This window comes from Melanerpes formicivorus, unplaced genomic scaffold (genome assembly GCF_026170545.1).
Source record: "Melanerpes formicivorus ecotype bairdi unplaced genomic scaffold, bMelFor1.0.p_v2 SCAF_13, whole genome shotgun sequence".
Taxonomy (NCBI): Eukaryota; Metazoa; Chordata; class Aves; order Piciformes; family Picidae; genus Melanerpes; species Melanerpes formicivorus.
In genome coordinates, this window is record NW_027142365.1 from 3,025,901 (window position 1) to 3,038,660 (window position 12,760).

The window sequence follows — 12,760 nt, forward strand, 5'->3', positions numbered from 1 at the left end:
GCTCATAGCCACGAGACCCGTGGGCTCTGCAGGGGCACTGAACTCTGCCCTTTGCACCTTTTAGTCCCTAAGGCAGCGTGTCCACACCCGTGGTGGCCAGAAGTGAAGCAGCTGACAGGGTTCCTCTGTCAGCAGCCTCACAGGACATGACTCCATGGGATGGAGAAAGGGTCCCAAGGTGTGTCACGGCACTTTATCAGGGTGATTGCTGTCTCAGTGCAAGAGAGGGCCTGTATTAACTACTCAGCAGAGGGTGTGCCTTTGGAAATTTCACTGATTGCTTTTCCTAGACCAAAGGTGCACTGGATCCCTTTTTTTAACCGATGGTAAATGTCAAACAGAAGGAGAAGGAGCTGGAATACATCAGAAAACAGATGGTCTTTAGTCATGCTAAGTAAAGCTCCAGACATTTAAATGGGCAGCACTATTATCACTTTAATGTTAGCACTTAATGCTCAGAGATCTGGGGGAAAGATACAAGCTGCACTCTCGGTGTCTACTGCCCCAAAGGAGCAGCAGGATAAACAGATCTTTCTTCCTCTGTCAGTCCCATGTTAAGCCCGAAAGGGGGGAGCTCTGCAACCGTGGGAAGGAAGCCTGGAGAGCTGCAAATAGCCTGTGTTCCCTTCAGTCAGCGTAATGCTGCCATGTTCACTTGGACTTGACCCCAATTTGCTCTTCTGTAGAAATGTTTATTTAAACAGATCTGTTTAAAGCATCTTAAAATGTTGCTTTTAGAATGCTAGGGTGAAACAGACCCAAGAAGAGTTTGAAGACTGAAAGCTGTTTATAGGAAAAGGCCCTTGGAGCGAGGCAGCAGGGCTGGAGAGCGCAGTGGCTGAGAGGAGGAGGTGGTGGCAGGGAGATCTAGCAGAGGGCAGGGAGGTAAAACTGAGAGGCAGCTGCTAGGGAAGGATGGGTTTTGTTCAAAGCAACGATGATCTCTGCTCTCTGTCACTTTTTGTTTTCTTCCTGTTATGCTTTTAGTAAACAATGGAGTCAGACATGGAAGTGAATGAATATTTTAAAAGCCAGTTTAAGGCTTATCAAGAGCAACAGCAAAAGCAGCTGCAAAGCCTAATGGAGAGGAAGAAGGAAAATCAAAGCAGTGCTAATGGCAAGGCAAAGGAGACTTTCAGAATCCCAGATCTGAACCTGTTTGAAACAGAGGAAGTGTGTGAAGGTGACAGCAAAAGGTAAAGGTGCAGCAGCACCACCACTACTACAGGAAGTGTCAGGGGTGTATTTTGGATCTGATCTTAAGTTCATGGAGCACTTTCTGTCCTCACAGAGAGCTTTCATTATCCCAGGAAGACTCTCTGTGTCCCTACCATGTTTAGCCTCAGAGCATTGTGAGGTGCTTTGTATTATCAACACTCCAACAAGTTCACCACGAGCCAGCAATGTGCTCTTGTGACCAAGAAGGGCAATGGTCTTTTGGGCTGTATTAAGAAGAGTGTGACCAGCAGGTGGAGAGAGATTCTATTTCCCCTCTATTCTGCCCTAGCAAGGCCACACCTGGAGTACTGTGTCCAGTTCTGGTCTCCTCAGGGAGACTGACAGGGAACTGATGATGGGTTGGAAGGGACACTAAATGCTTCTTTGAAAACAGCATTGTGGATGAACAGGTTGTCCAAAGGCTTGGTAGATGTCCCATCTCTGAAGACATTCAAGACAAGGCTAGACAGGGCTCTGAGCAACCTGCCCTAGGTGCAGATGTCCCCACTGACTGCAGGGGTATTGGACTAGATGAGCTTTAAAGGTCCCTTTCAACACAAACCATTCAATTCTTTCAACACAAACTGTTCTATTACCTTTTCTATTCAGTGGCACTGTCTGTGTGTGACCTGGCAGGTGTAGCAGGTTTATCTGGGTTGTCCTTTGCTTATGTACCTCTGGATTCAGCAGAAGAGTGTATCAGGTCTGGGCAGGCTTCTGGAAGGGATTCACCAGGGTGTTCTTTGCAGTATTCCCATGACAACTCATTAGAGACTTGTTCCAGCATAACAAGGCTGAGTATGTGCTGCAGTGGCAGTGATTTCTGCACAGCAGTGTTGTTTGCAGCCATTCCCCTCTCAGAAGTCACCCTGCCCCTGAGCTTTGGGAGTTCATTTTCCCTTCCTCCCATCCTACTCCCAGGTTTTGTTTAGGCAAGTGTGTAGCTGACATTTCTGTCTTTCTGGTTGGTTTTTTTTTTCCCCTGTACCTTTATCACCCAGCACCATCTAATCAACTAAACCATGGCACCAAGGGCCTCAGCCAAGCTCTTCTTAAGCACCTCCAGGGATGGTGACTCCACCACCTCCCTGGGCAGCACATTCCAATGGCCAATCTCTCTTGCTGGGAAGAACTTCTTCCTGACATCCAGCTTAAACCTCCCCTGGTGCAGCTTGAGACTGTGTCCTCTTGTTCTGCTGCTGGTTGCCTGGGAGAAGAGACCAACCCCCACCTGGCTATAACCTCCCTTCAGGGAGCTGTAGAGAGCAAGAAGGTCTCCCCTGAGCCTCCTCTTCTCCAGGCTAAGCAACCCCAGCTCCCTCAGCCTCGCCTCTCCTCCCAGGGCTGTGCTCATAAGCTTCACCTGGCTCTGTTTTCTTGCACCAGAGTGAAAAGGGTTTCCTCTCTTGGCTGACTTTCCTCTCTTTGGCTGAGCCACTTGGGTGGAATCCATTGTGGAGTCACTCTGGGGTGAGATGGAGAAGTTTCTCAGAGGAGACTCCCTCTCTGTGCACTCAGGGTTTCTGCCATCCTGCTCCCAGTGCCTTTTCACAAGGTTTGGAAGACAGCTGAGGAGCACATCACTGATCAGGTGTGTTCAGAGCTTAGAACCTTTTCTCATGTTAATTCTCTAACTATTAAAACCCTTTTTGGCCTTGTGTCTCTTAATGAGATCTGCACAGTTTTGTGGCTCACTTTTATGAGTGGTACATGTGGGAATAACTTGGTTTTGCCTTTTTCCCCACTCAGACTGCTGCTTGCTTTCTTCTCCTTTGTAAACAGCTGCCTTTGATCTCCTTTTGATTTCAGCTTTGAAACAGAAGTGCTCTTTTTAATTATGGGTTGTGAATCCATAAATGGACTGTGCTGTTTGTGGCAGTGCTCTAAGAGGTCATTTATTCTGACATGAACATATGGGGGGTGCATTTTAAAAGCTCCAAGGTCCACCTGGATCAAAAAGGTTGCTGAAACTCTTGAATAGGAAAGGTTTGGGTGACTGTTGAGAGAGCTGACTTGTCTGGCTGTGGCTATCTCCATAGCCACAGGGATACACTGCAACATCTGGGTTGAGATCATCCAAGCTGCCTACTTCTGCTGTAGTCTGACACCATGACACCAAAATGTAGACACCCAGGGTCACACTGCAGGTAGGAAGAATCTAGGGGTCAGTTCTTAGCTGTCTAATGATATCTGAGGGGCAGGGGTGTATCAGGAACTTCCATGTGGGAATGATAGGCACAACACTTCTTCCCAGAGAGAGTTGTTAGCCATTGGAATGTGCTGCCTAGGGAGGTGGTGGAGTCACCATCACTGGAGGTGTTCAAGAGGGGATAGGATGTGACACTTGGTGCCATGGTCTAGTAGGCATGAGGTGTGGCGTGACAGGTTGGACTTGATGATCTTTGAGGTCTTTTCCAACCTTATTGATTCTATGATTCTGTGAACACAGGACACCTGCACCCTTCAGCAGCAGCTAGGGGATGGGTGAGCAGCCCAAATGGCACCTGTGTATGGGGATGTGAAAGATGTGAACTCAGTCTTCTCAGCAGTGTGCTTAGTGGCAGTTAGAGAAGTGATTCACATCACCCTAAGCTGGCAGCTGATCTGTAGGCAGGGCTGGGTGCCTTGGCAGCACCTCCTCTGGCTTTGTTCTGGTGTGCATTTTGGTTGCTGCTCACAGTGAGAGACCTGTGTCTTGGTATGGACCTTGCCTTGAAACTCAGATGAAGAAATTTCATCTGAAGAGACTCATAGGCAAGCAGAGTGAGAACCACTGGGTTGAGCTAGCCAAGGTTGCTGCCACAAACAGGCTTAGGAAAGAATGTCTGCTTCTCTTAGGACATTTGGTTTCCTCTCTGGGGAATGGAGATTGGTTCATTCCTGTCCTGAAATCAATCACAGAATGGTTTGGATTGGGAGGGAGCTTTAAAGGTCCAACCCTCCTGCAGTCAGCAGGGACACCTTCAATCAGGGCAGGCTGTTCAGAGCTCGTGCAGCCTGCTCTTGAAACGGTGCTGTCTGGAGCAGTCTGGCTGGAGGGTATGTCTGAGGTTGGAGGATGTAAATGCATAGCATTGGCTCTTACATCCACAGCAGTGTTCTCTGAGATGCTCTCAATTCTCTGCCTGGGCCTCAGAAGTTTCCCCAAGAAGCCAGCACTGTGGCTGCTGGCCTCAGAGGGAGCTCAGATCATCCTGGGGCATTTCAAGTTGATGCTTGAGTGCCCATCATTGAATTTTGCCCCTGAGGCCTTAGCTTCTAGGTTTTTTGCTTTCAGAGGAGCCATCATGTAAGGACAGCAAAGAGATTAAAGTTCTTAATTCTCTGGCTGTCTTAGAGAGATGAAACCCATGAATGTTAGTAGATGTACTGCAGACCAGGAGAGGCAAGGCTATTTGCTCTGTGCAGAGGGCTTTTTGATAGCCTCTGTTTCTAAATGAATTCCAAAGAGCACCAGTGACAGTACAAACTGGTGCCAGTCCATCCTGCTGGGGCTCCAAGACAATCAGATCGAGGCCAGAGGAAATTGGTCTTTTGTGAGTTGCTATAAAACATTCTCTTTAAAGCAAGAGCCTCCAGGAGCAGCTTTTGTGGCTGAAGCTCTGGTGGCTTTTATTAGCTTCAGTAAGTACAGAAAATAAAGCCTGAGTGTCACAGCTGCTGACTGGTGAGCCTGCCTGATCTCCTCTGCAGAACCAGGTAGGTGAAACTGGGGGAGATGAGACTGCTCAGTAACCTCAAGAGCACTGCAAGTGTCCCAGTTCTCCAATATTTTGCCCCAGACAATGCCAGGAAGGGCAGAATTTGTTTTGAGAGAGGAGAATGAGTAGTTCAGCTCCCCAGCTTGTGGGCTGATCTGAGGGTTAAGATGCACTGCCTAATGCAGCAAACTCACTGCTGGCAACCTCAGCTGATCCAACCTGCAGACATTGCATTGTGTCATCTCTGAAAGCATCTGTGAGCAGCACGATGACAGTGACACTTGTCTTTGTGGTTTGTTTCTTTCACAGGTTGCTTGAGGCTGAGAACAAGCAGCTCCAGGACCAGCTCCAAGTGGCCCAAGATGAGAACTGCAGGCTGAACAAACTGGTGACAGAGAAAGAGTTTGAAATAAAGCAACTGCAGAAGCAAGTGCAGGACAGATTGGCTGTGTCAGGTAAACCCAGGAACTCTGTGCTGGTTGGAGTGTTTCCTTGGTGCTGCTGACAAAAGAGGTGTGAGAACAGATCCATTGTGAGCTCCTGGCAGTGAAATCCTCCTGTGACATCTCCTGCCCTTGCTTTAGGGTAAAAAAAGGACTATCTTGGTCCTATTGTAGTTGCCTCCATTTCCACTCCTGTAATAAGCTTCTGCTGGGGAGAATCAAAATTCAGCTCTAAGCTGAGACTTGGTCTCTGTCAGCTTGCAGTACTTCAGAGTAGCACTGAAACCACTTGGCTCTGAGCTTTGAAAACACTTGGACACCTGGGTATAGCTTGGGTCAACACCTAGAGCTGCCACTCAGCCTACCTAGAGGAGCACCTGAGGGAGCTGAGGTGGTTTAACCTGGAGAAAAGGAGGCTCAGAGAAGACCTTCTGGCTCTCTACAACTCTCTGAAAGTAGGTTGGAGCCCAGCTGGGGGTCAGTCTCTTCTCCCAAGGAACAAGTGACAAGCACAAGGAGGAAACAGCCATTAGGGTTACCCAATAGCACAATGCCCAGGCAGGTTTGGAATCCCTCTGGAGAAGGAGACTCCACAACCTCTCTGGGCAGCCTGGGACAGGGCTCCAGCACCCTCACACCAAAGAGGCTTCTCCTTATGTTCAGATGGAAGTTTCTGTGTTGCTGGTAATTCTATGTCCCTTAAGGTTAGTGCTCTTTTGAGAGGTTCAGTGATCTCTGCTCCCCACAGGTGTTCTGCAGACTTGCTGCTACTGGCACTGAAAACTGATGATTCATAGAAATCCTCCTTTAGAACAGAGTCAAGGAGCAGTGTTGCAGCTTTCTCTGCTGTAGTGTCCAATTCCTTCTTCAGGCTCCTGTTTGCCTCAGTGGGGCACCTGCAGGGTGCTATTTGAAGGCAAAGCCCAGCTTCTGGAGTGGCTTGGGTCTCCTTGGAAAATCGAGCCCTGCAGACTGCACCTCCTCCACTGGGTGCCACTGTTGTTCAGGAGAGCAGTGATGTTCAGGAGAGCAGTGATGTCCAGGAGAAGTGGGAAGCAAGCAGTAAGCAAAGTTAAATAACACTTAAATGAAATTTTAACTGTTGAACCACCTGCAGCTTGTGTGCAGGAGAGATGAGAAGCTTCTCTGGCAGGACCAGGAGCCAGATGTGCTTCTCTGGCTGAGTTATGCCAGCTTGCAGCAATTTGAACCTTGCCTCTGCCTTCCCTGTCTGTTTTGTGGCAAGACCTTCCCCCACATTGCTTGGGAATGAAAAAGCTTTGAGTAAAGGAGTGCAATTAAGTTGAAGACTATGACATGGAAGCACCAGCCTGGCTTTGGGTGAGTTTAGTGTCTCATGGAGTGGTTTGGGTTGGATTGGACCTTAAAGATCACCTAGTTCCAACTCCCCTGATGTGGTCAGGGACATCTCCTACTAGACCAGGCTGCTCAAGTCCCCAGCCAGCCTAGCCTTGGAAAGTTCCCCAGTTGCATCCTGTGATCCTTAGCAGCCACTATCTGTTAACAATAAATAAATAACTACTATAATGAAAAGTAAAGCCCAAGGAGCTTCTAGATGAGAGGGGGAACACAAAGCAGCTCAGTCACTAAGAACATCATAAATCCATGTTTTCTGCAAGGTTTTCAAATAGTGGTGGAGAATCAGACTGTGGAATGGAATGGAATGAATGGAATGGGAATGGAATGAATTAACCAGGTTGGAAAAGACCTTTGAGATCGTCCAGTCCAACCTATCACCCAACACCATCTAATGAACTAAACCATGGCACCAAGCACCCCATCCAGTCCCTTCCTAAACACCTCCAGTGATGGGGACTCCACCACCTCCCTGGGCAGCACATCCTAATGGCCAAGCTCTCTTGCTGGGAAGAATTTCTTCCTAACATCTAACCTGAACCTCCCCTGGCACAGCTGGAGACTGTGTCCTCTTGTTCTGGTGCTGGGTGCCTGGGAGAAGAGAACAACCCCCACCTGGCTACAACCTCCCTCAGCTTTGTTGCCCTTCTCTGGACACCTTCCAGCATCTCAACATCTTTCCTAAACTGAGGAGCCCAGAACTGGACACAGGACTCAAGGTGTGGCCTAACCAGTGCTGAGCACAGGGGCAGAATGACCTCCCTGCTCCTGCTGGCCACACTATTTACTACTGGAAGAGTTGCAGAAACAGAGGTGCAAACTCTTCTAGCCATCTGTGTTCTCAGCTACAGTCTGTGTAGCTTCCTCAATGCCTCTTGGGCTTTTGTGGCTTCCAGAGTTCCTGTAAGAGTCATCTGTCAGCCTTGTGTCTCCCCCCAGCTCTTCACAGCTGCCAGCAGAAAAGTCCTAACTTCAGAGCTCTGAAGGAGGAGGAGGAGGAAGGAGTTGAATGGCAGCAGCCAAGTTTGATACTCACAGATCACACCAAGACTTTGTATTCACTGCTGAGCTGGAGGTTTCTGTGGACACTGTGTGCAGCCCTTGCTGATTTTTGCACTTGTGTGAGGGCTTTTCTGCCCCTGTGTGACATCAGCAAGAGCCAAGAGACATACAGCCCAGTCCTGGGGATTGCTCCATTGGTGGCACTGAGCAAACCCTCCCTGATGAGGGGGTGAATGAAGTGTCCACTTCAAAGAGCAATTACAAGAGTAATAGAGTAAGGCTCCATGTATAATCTCCAGGGACACATAAATAGGCACAATGAAATTTCCTGGCCATTATCCAGGACCTAACTGTGGTACTGCATCTGACCTTTCAGAACAGATGGCTAGAAGAGTTTGCACCTCTGTTTCTGCAACTCTTCCAGTAGTAAATAGTGTGGCCAGCAGGAGCAGGGGATCATTCTGCCCCTGTGCTCAGCACTGCTCAGGCCACACCTTGAGTCCTGTGTCCAGTTCTGGGGCCCTCAGTTTAGGAAAGATGTTGAGCTGCTGGAAGGTGTCCAGAGAAGGGCAACAAAGCTGGGGAGGGGTCTGGAGCACAGCCCTGGGAGGAGAGGCTGAGGGAGCTGGGGTTGCTTAGCCTGGAGAAGAGGAGGCTCAGGGGAGACCTTCTTGCTCTCTACAACTACCTGGACAGAGGTTGTAGCCAGGTGGGGGTTGGTCTCTTCTCCCAGGCAACCAGCACCAGAACAAGAGGACACAGTCTCCAGCTGTGCCAGGGGAGGTTCAGGCTGGATGTTAGGAAGAAGTTCTTCCCAGCAAGAGAGATTGGCCATGGGAATGTGCTGCCCAGGGAGGTGGTGGAGTCACTATCCCTGAAGGTGTTTAGGAAGAGACTGGCTGGGGTGCTTGGTGCCATGGTTTAGTTGACTAGATGGTGTTGGGTGATAGGTTGGACTGGATGCTCTCAAAGGTCTTTTCCAACCTGGTTAATTCATTCCATTCCCATTCCATTCCATTCTAAACAACCAGTGTAAAACAGACTGTTGTCTTTTTTTCCTGCAACATGCCTCAGAAACCTGTTCATAACTGTCCTTCAGTGATGAGCAAAAACACCTCTGCCTTTTCCATGTAGCAGTGTTGCCTGGGCCACTGTTGCAGCCTTCTGAAGACTTGTGGATGTTGCTGAAGTGTGAAGTGTGTCTTTGCTAGCCACAATGTGATGCTGCCTCAAAGGATCAAGTGACCCAGCTGGAGCCACCGGTGCCTCTTTTCCCTCACTTGCTCATTTAAGTGCCTGGCACAGCTCTGAGAGAAATGGATTAGACAATAAAAGTCCATTGTGTGCTGGGCAGGGAACAAAGCCGTCATCCATCCTGACTCTTGACTGTGAGATCTGTCCTTTCCTTTTCTGTGTGCTTTTCAGGGGCATCTGGTTTAGCTGGAGATGTTGCAGCTACAAAAATAGTTGAACTGGCCAAAAAGAATCGTGAGATAACTGCTGAGGCTGAGAGTGAAAAAGCCAAAGTGAAGCAGCTGAGCAACAGAGTCAAGGAGCTGGAGAGAGAAGTGAGGCATTTCTCCTGTTCTCCTTTTGCATATTGAAACATAGCAAAGCAGCCTTTGGGGTAGAGGAGCTGGGGAAATTTGGGTTGCTTCGTGTTCCCATTTTGAACTTGCTCTTGCATCCACCTTGACTTGAGGGCTTGTCATTTCTGCCCATGACAGGAGAAGAGGGCTGTGTGCCCTTAGCTGCTTTCCCCTGTGCAGAAAGGAGGAGCTAGGAAAGGCAATCCATAAGTCAGAATGAGCCACAGGTCTATGAAATGCCAGTCAGGAGTGTTCACTTCTGTTTGCAGCACAGAGGCTTTTCTAGCAGGAGGGCAGTGACATTTGTCTGATGTGGTTGGGTTTTGTTTTCCTTTTCCTTGGGTTTTGGGTTGTGTTTGTGTGTGGGTTTTGTGTGTGTGTGTGAGAGGAGGAGCAAATTCCATACCATGATGTCTTACATTCCCACCTCATTAATACCAGCCATGAATTAGGACTCCATTCCTCTAAGCTTTAGTCCTCCACATAAGGAAGGATGGGGTTTGGCCTAAATACTCCCAGAAGTGAGAGAGTAACAAACCATATCCTACATAACACCCTGAGTCCTGTGTCCAGTTCTGGGGCCCTCAGTTCAAGAAGGACATTGAGACACTTGAATGTGTCCAGAGAAGGACAATGGGGCTGGGGAGAGGCCCTGAGCACAGCCCTGTGAGGAGAGGCTGAGGGAGCTGGGGTTGCTTAGCCTGGAGAAGAGAAGGCTCAGGGGTGACCTCATTGCTCTCTACAACTACTTGAAGTGTGGTTGTAGCCAGGTGGGGGTTGGTCTCTTCTCCAAGGCAACCAACACCAGAACAAGAGGACACAGTCTCAAGCTGTGCCAGGGGAGGTTTAGGCTGGAGGTGAGGAGGAAGTTCTTCACAGAGAGAGTTGTTAGCCATAGGAGTGTGCTGCCCAGAGAGGTGGTGGAGTCCCCATCCCTGGAGGTGTTCAAGAGGGGATTTGGATTGGATGTGGCACTTGGTGCCATGGTTTAGTCAGGAGGTCTGTGGTGACAGGTTGGACTCGATGATCTTTGAGGCCTCTTCCAACCTCGGTGATTCTGTGATAAGGCAGCCAGGCTTCACTTGGGCAAAGTCATTTCTCTGGTTTAGTTGACCTGTTTGATGTGTGCTGACCTTTCACAGGAATGATTTTCCTCAGGTGACTGCTGAAATGAGCATTAGGTGCTCTGATGTCAGTGCTTGCTTTCTTCACTGCTCCTCCTTGCACAGGACTGATTTTCCTCAGGTGACTGCTGAAGGGAGCATTAGATGCCCTGCTGTCAGTGCTTACTTTCTTCACTGCTCCTCCTTGCACAGTTCTGTTAAAATTTTGGGTCATTTTTAATGCTTTTTTTTTCCCCCTTGCACTTTGGAGGCTTCACTGGAATGGATTAATTATGTTTATTGTGCTGACAAACACGTTTTGACTCCATCCCTCACAACCACTTATCATCATTAATTATACCTCTCCCTGAATTGTCCCCTAGCTCCCTGAAAGATCAAGGAGTGGTAGATGAGATTTAAACATTCCCATCCAGAGTGTGGTCTCTGGTCAGAAGGGTCTTGTCAAGCAGTTGGCAGGTTGGTTAAGAAATATCAGGGGGAGCTGGGGGAGCTACAAAATCACACAAGGGGGAGAACAAGCCATGAATAATTTCAGGAGAAATCAATGTGGTTTTAATCCCCTCCTGCAGAGGTGTAATGAGCATTAGTCAAACAGGAGTTTAAAATATTGTCAGCTATTGACCCAGGGAAAAAAAAGGACCACAGACATCTTAGGGAAGGAAATCAAACTCAAAGCAACCAAGGGGCAGGAATTGCTGCTCAAAGCAGAGGTGCCATGGTTTAGTTGATTAGATGGTGTTGGGTGATGGGTTGGACTTGATCTCAAAGGTCTTTACCAACCTGGTCTGGTCTGGTCTAGTCTAGTCTGGTCTAGTCTAGTCTAGTCTATTCAAGCTGTTGGGGGGTTTCCCTGAAAGAACTCCACGTCCATGTTGTACTTCTTTGCATCCAGTCTCTTTGCTATATTCATTCAATAATGGCAATGCTCTTTTTGTTTCCAGCTACAGACAGCCATGGAGAAAATACATTCATGTGGTGGTGATGGAGAAATCAAGCAGTCAGCTGTGAAGCTAACAGAAGGAAACTTGGTATGACTTGTAACTGAAGAGGGGAGATCAGAAGCTGATTGACACTTAGTTGTCTCCCATTGTGCAGTCCTCTCCTTGCAGCAAGGCCTCGTCACCAGTTTTGTGAGCAGATTGCTCTGTTTGTACTTTACCTGTGACCCCCAAAATTAGGCATTTGCATGAGCCCAGAGGGGGAAAAAAAGGTTCTGTGCTCCTGATGGATCTGTGGATCTCAATCACAGCAGTTTTTCCCTGAGGGTTCTGTTCTTGCCAAGTCTTTCTTCTTTCCCCTTCAAAGGCTGAAAGCGCGGAGGTGAAAGCGCTGCAAGAGAAAGTAACCGCGGCCAACTTTAGAGTGGTAGAGTATCGTAACCTGCTGCAGTCTGCAAGACAGGAGCTGAGGATGACCCAAAAGGTACTGCTGCACGACAGTGTGGCTGGGAGCCTGTGCAAAGTGAAATCAGGAGGCTGCTTTTGAGCTTTGATCAGCCTCTATGGAGTATTCCAGTGAGCTGTAGGGAGCTAAAAGAGGACGTGGATGCAGTGGTTGCAGTGGGAAGATGCAGAATGATGGAACCATAGCATTGTTTACATTGGAGCAGACCCCTCAGGATCACTGAATCCAACTGTAAATTTAACACTGCCAAGTCCCCCACTAAACCATGTCCCTCAGCACCACATCTACGTGGCTTTTAAACCCCTCCAGGGAGCCGCCTGCCACCACTTCCCTGGGTAGATTGCTCCAGGCCTTGACAACCATTTATGGGGAAGAAATTGTTCCTTGTATCCAACCTAAGCCTCTGATGGCATAACTTGTCCTATCACTTGTTCCTTGGGAGGAAAGACCAACCCCCACTTCACTCAAGCATCTTCAGGAAGTTGTAGAGAGTGAGAAGGTCTCCCCTCAGCTTCCTTTCCTCCAGGGTGACCAACCCCAGTTCCCTCAGCTGTTCCTCACAAGCCTTGTGCTCTGGACCCTTCACCAGCTTTGTTGCCACTCCTTGGACAAGCTCCAGCACCTCAATGTCCTTGTATTGATGGGCCCAAAAGTGCACATGGATACAGAGTTCAGGCTCTGTCACCACAGCTGCATGACTGTGTCTGTTGTCTGGATACAGACTCTTTAATATTTGAAAGTCCAGGGTCAGCAAACCAGGTTTGGGATAGGATAGGATAGGATAGGATAGGATAGGATAGGATAGGATAGGATAGGATAGGATAGACCAGACCAGACCAGACCAGACCAGACCAGGTTGGAAAAGATCTTCAAGTCCAACCCATCACCTAACACCATCTAAT

General features: G+C 48.6%; 1 protein-coding gene across 1 annotated transcript in view; it reads left to right on the forward strand.

Moving 5' to 3' along the window:
• Nucleotides 1-12,760, forward strand: part of CCDC13 (coiled-coil domain containing 13) — a 37,049-nt gene that overhangs the window by 960 nt on the left and 23,329 nt on the right. Inside the window, 5 exon segments of the mRNA XM_068145883.1 lie at nt 988-1,196; nt 5,229-5,374; nt 9,167-9,309; nt 11,396-11,482; nt 11,760-11,876. Of these exon segments, the coding sequence (XP_068001984.1) occupies nt 994-1,196; nt 5,229-5,374; nt 9,167-9,309; nt 11,396-11,482; nt 11,760-11,876 (696 nt within the window). The 5' untranslated portion in view covers nt 988-993.